General features: G+C 37.8%; 1 protein-coding gene across 1 annotated transcript in view; it reads right to left on the bottom strand.

Annotated features, from left to right (window-relative positions):
- The window catches only part of LOC308098122 (neurexophilin-1), a gene marked incomplete at both ends in the record, with an annotated part of 17,880 nt that extends 13,656 nt beyond the window's left edge, over window positions 1-4,224 (bottom strand). The window contains one exon of the mRNA XM_080446359.1: window positions 4,171-4,224. Coding sequence (XP_080302485.1) covers window positions 4,171-4,224 — 54 coding nt within the window. The remainder of the gene's footprint in view (window positions 1-4,170) is intronic.
- Between the last annotated feature and the right edge of the window lie 252 nt (window positions 4,225-4,476).

Genomic DNA, 4,476 nt, shown 5'->3' with positions numbered 1-4,476 from the left:
ACATGCTTTTATTTGTAATGGTGGTGGATATACTGCAGCTCCTGAACCACGTTTTGTGACCATATGAATTGATAACTTTGGATGAACTCACACAGCTCTAGTCCATATAGTTTCTGCCTCTGCTCGGCAGTCAATCAAGCAGAGAGGACGCCTGGTGCAACATGGTTGAGTACATACAGTATCTCCGACCTTTGGTTCCAGTCAGTCTTGATCTATTGATCTATTAAACTGGCACGCCCCAACGTCTACGGGGATAACACCAAACCTTAACATCACTGACTGATGAAGTTATATCACTGGTCAGCTGGCCGCATGTCGCCGCTGCCTGTAGGCCTATCTGTCGTTTCAAATTAAAAAGCCCTTCAGCGTTCACATGATCCAGCTATATACTGGGTGAAGAGGGGGAGAACAAGTCTTTCTTAAAATTGTAAAATCCTGAGTGTTCATGTAAATATTTACAGTCACTCACAGGTTCATTTTTACATTGTACATATCAGAATCATATAAAGCTTTTTTTCTGCTGCTGCAGTGTCAATTTGTAGTTGCATCAAGTGTGTGAGAAAGAGGAGTTTAGATTTGATCACTTTATGTTTATAGTCTCTTGTTAATGTACAGACTATATGCTCTCCTAGTGAGTGCGAGGAGGACATGGGTTCAAATGTGAACCATGTTTATGAAGCATATCTCTCCTCTCTCTTTGCCCTTGGTTTCCTGTCTCTCTAAACTGATCTATGTGAAATAAAGCATAAAAATGCCAAAAATAAATCTTTCCAAGAAATAGTCTCTTAAAACAAGAATTTGACTGTCATTCTTTTCTCTAGTACTTCATCCATTTTGTTTCTATACACTGACCTTCTCTTGCTCACTACACAGAAGAATTCTGAGTTTTCATTTAACTAATGTAACCCTTATGGGTCAATTTTGACACTCTCAAAGTTAAAGGGATTTTACTGTCTATGCATTGAATTCTCTCGTGCTCTTGTTTCCCCATTTTAGTTTATTCTGCTTCATATTGTGCATCTACTTCAAATTTCTACTCATAAATGTCAAATTATCTTCTAGTGGCCACTGCCAGTCCTTGCTTTCATCTGGCATTATAGCTGCATCTGTCACTTGATTCATTTCAGGCACCTGGCCTGTAGCGTATGGTATATCTTTGAAGTGAAAACACTACAGATGAGGTGGAGTGCAATTGCAGTCTTTGTGTACTGAACCTATAGTCAAATCTTCAGTGTTCATTTAACTCTGAGAGTAGAGAAATATAACCAAACGGTTACATTTGTACACTCTCAGTTATGCATTATTTAAAACTGAGGATTTGACTTTGTGCTATAGCATTTTTACTTTTTTCCTTGCACCTTTCACAAGCTATTCCATAAAGCTGGTACGCAATGGATTACGTCCTCAAAGTTATCCTCATTGATCTATTGGAGAATGCACTCCATAGATGATGATGAAACTGCGTTGTTGAGCCATTTAGTTCCTTACAAAGAAATCTAAGCTTACTCACTGTCAAAAATGAAAAATAACTATAGTTACTGCCAAAAATAAACACAATTTCTCTAGCAGTCAAGTGGCATGTTTTATATTATTTATAAACCCCTTACATACAGGCTTTAATGAACATTTGACATATGAAATCTATCATTTAAACAACAATCACCCTGACACCTTGTGTTAATAGTAGTCTATAATAAAGTTGTATTTCCAAATGAAAATCATCCCTTGAGACTCGAGACACTCTGGGCATGATGAACTTGTTACAATAGAAAGTCATCCAAATCGAATTTTTTATTCACGGGAGGCCTATGATTATTAATCACTTCTCAGTCCTGTAATAAAAAGTTGGATAATGTATTAATTGCCCCATAATTTATCATTGTCACGCAGCTAATAAATTACCCAAGATCTCATGCTGAGGGATGTCATGTACGTTTTTCATAGATATATGGTCTGAAGAAAAGAATGCACATCAATTAATTAAATTATCATTCATTAGGCTACAGTCATTCTGATTTAGAATAGGCCACAATCCCAGCGCTCATAAAATGCCCCAAAAGCCGACATGGATTTTAGTTCTCCTTATCAGCTTTTTTTCACTTTTTTTTCACTTGCAATCACATGCCTAATTTTTTTCAGGCATTTTGGAGATGATGCTTTCTTGTATTTCTGTGAATATATTTATATATACACACATAGTGTGTATATATATAAAGTGTGTGTGTGTGTGTGTGTGTGTGTGTGTGTGTGTGTGTGTGTGTGTGTGTGTGTGTGTGCGCGTGTGCGTTGTGCATGTGCGTGTGTGTGTATGTATGTATGTATGTATGTATGTATGTATGTATGTATGTATGTATGTATGTATGTATGTATGTATGTATGTATGTATGTATGTATGTATGTATATATATATATATATATATGTATATATATATATATATATATATATATATATGTATGTATGTATGTATGTATGTATGTATGTATGTATGTATGTATGTATGTATGTATGTATGTATGTATGTATATGTATATGTATATGTATATGTATATGTATATGTATATATATATATATATATATATATTATATATATATATATATATATATATATATATATATATATATATATAGTGTCATCCACATGATATCTACAACAACCAAAATATCAATCTCACTAATACAGTCATATGCCAGGCCACTACCTTCACTAATACAGTCGAAGGGCCAAGTGAAGTTCATAGCCATGCAGGCTGGATTTTTTTTTAAATATATATATATATATATATATATATAATTTATTTATTTATTTATCGGTCTGTCAAATATGGGATATGGGATCCATATCCCCAGACAGCAAAGGCACAGGTTAACCAATTATCTTTGGAATTCCCATGTGTATCATCACCCTCTTTGATGAATCAGTATCAGGTTTCCCTTATCCCAATTTGTAGACAAAGCCTATACATATAAAATCCCCCGAAAGGCCTTTATTCATGTTTAAGGTGATGGAAGTGGTTGGAATCTTACTACAGTACACATACAAAGCCACAATGTCATCAAGAGGACAAACAATGAGACGCGCCAAACAGACATCACTTGACTCCAGATTTAAACAAAACCAGTCTGCTTAGCCTACTTGGCCCTAAAGGTATATATATCCTATGTTGGGCTGTTTAAAAGTTCTCTCAAGGCTCATGTTCTGTGTTCATAGCCTAAACTAAACGCTGCATGTTTTCTCATTAGCCTAAATATAGCATTGTAGTCGCACAAGGGCGCACACACACATAATCGCGTTATTGGTACATTATTATGCGCTTAGGCTTCTTGATCTTGGCTCCCTTTATAAAACGATTATAGGCCTAACCAATAGCATAATATCCCACACACATCGAACAAGCAATCATGGAGCACGGCATGTCTTTCATGTCATCACTAAACTGTTTAAACGAAACTCTGTGCGTAGCAATTCAATTTACTTACTCTGAAAAAACAAATAAATTACAACCTAAAATAATAACGTCTCGTGCGCAATGGGTATATACTCTGCCGATTAAGGCATAGCCGTCTGGTATTTTTTAGGATACTTTTGCACGTTAGGCAGTAAGTTCTCAGTCCTTTTCGGCAGCACATCACTAAAGGTGTTTCAATATTGTGGTGGATATCATCATGAGCATCATCATCATCGCCATGCTGGCTTGTGGTAGACATGTTTTTGTCAAAATTACATTTTTGCCACGGACATACAAAATGAGTGGACAATAATATTACCAGAAACACTAAAGAGCCAGCCCTGAATTACCATAATAGCTCTGTAACTCTGAGCGTGTTCAAATGGAACCAAACGGATCCGTAAGGGGGTCCTTGCAATTATAGTGGTGTGTAAAAAAAGAAAATCAAAAATTTGCCACGGACACATTAAGTTTGTGTACGGACAATCGGACATATTGATGACCCCTGATCATGAGGTAAAACATTGCAATAGTGTGGTGGACTGGTGGCACTGAGGAACGGCTGTGCGTTCGGAGCGGGACGGTGCGCTTCGCTTCCAAGTCACACACCGACAGACACATGCAGAAGAAGGTGTTTATACTGAACACACACAACACAACGGGGAACGAAATGAACCGACGTGGACTTTTCCATAGGACTCAGGGACCCCCCCACTGTCTTACCAAACAAGCTGTTCCGTTGAGGAGGAGGAGGATAAAGCCGCGGCTGATAGCCATCGTCGTGGCGCGCAGAGCAGACCCCACCGCTCCCCAGTCAAATCCTCAGGCAGCTTTCCTTCAGCACCACTCCTCCGGTAGCCTGCAGCTGGATCTTTCCCATGTCCCAGACACCTAGAGGAACCGCTGGAACCCGCGCGTATATCGGAGCCTTTTTATCAATCCCGGATTTGAGTCAAATTAAGTTGATGTGAGAAATCCATAGATGGATATAGGATAATGGAGAATATGCGGGTATTAGCATCCATGCAT

Source organism: Gymnoscopelus braueri, assembly GCF_963280865.1.
Source record: "Gymnoscopelus braueri genome assembly, chromosome: 13".
Lineage (NCBI taxonomy): Eukaryota > Metazoa > Chordata > Actinopteri > Myctophiformes > Myctophidae > Gymnoscopelus > Gymnoscopelus braueri.
This window is presented reverse-complemented; position numbering and strand designations above follow the sequence as displayed.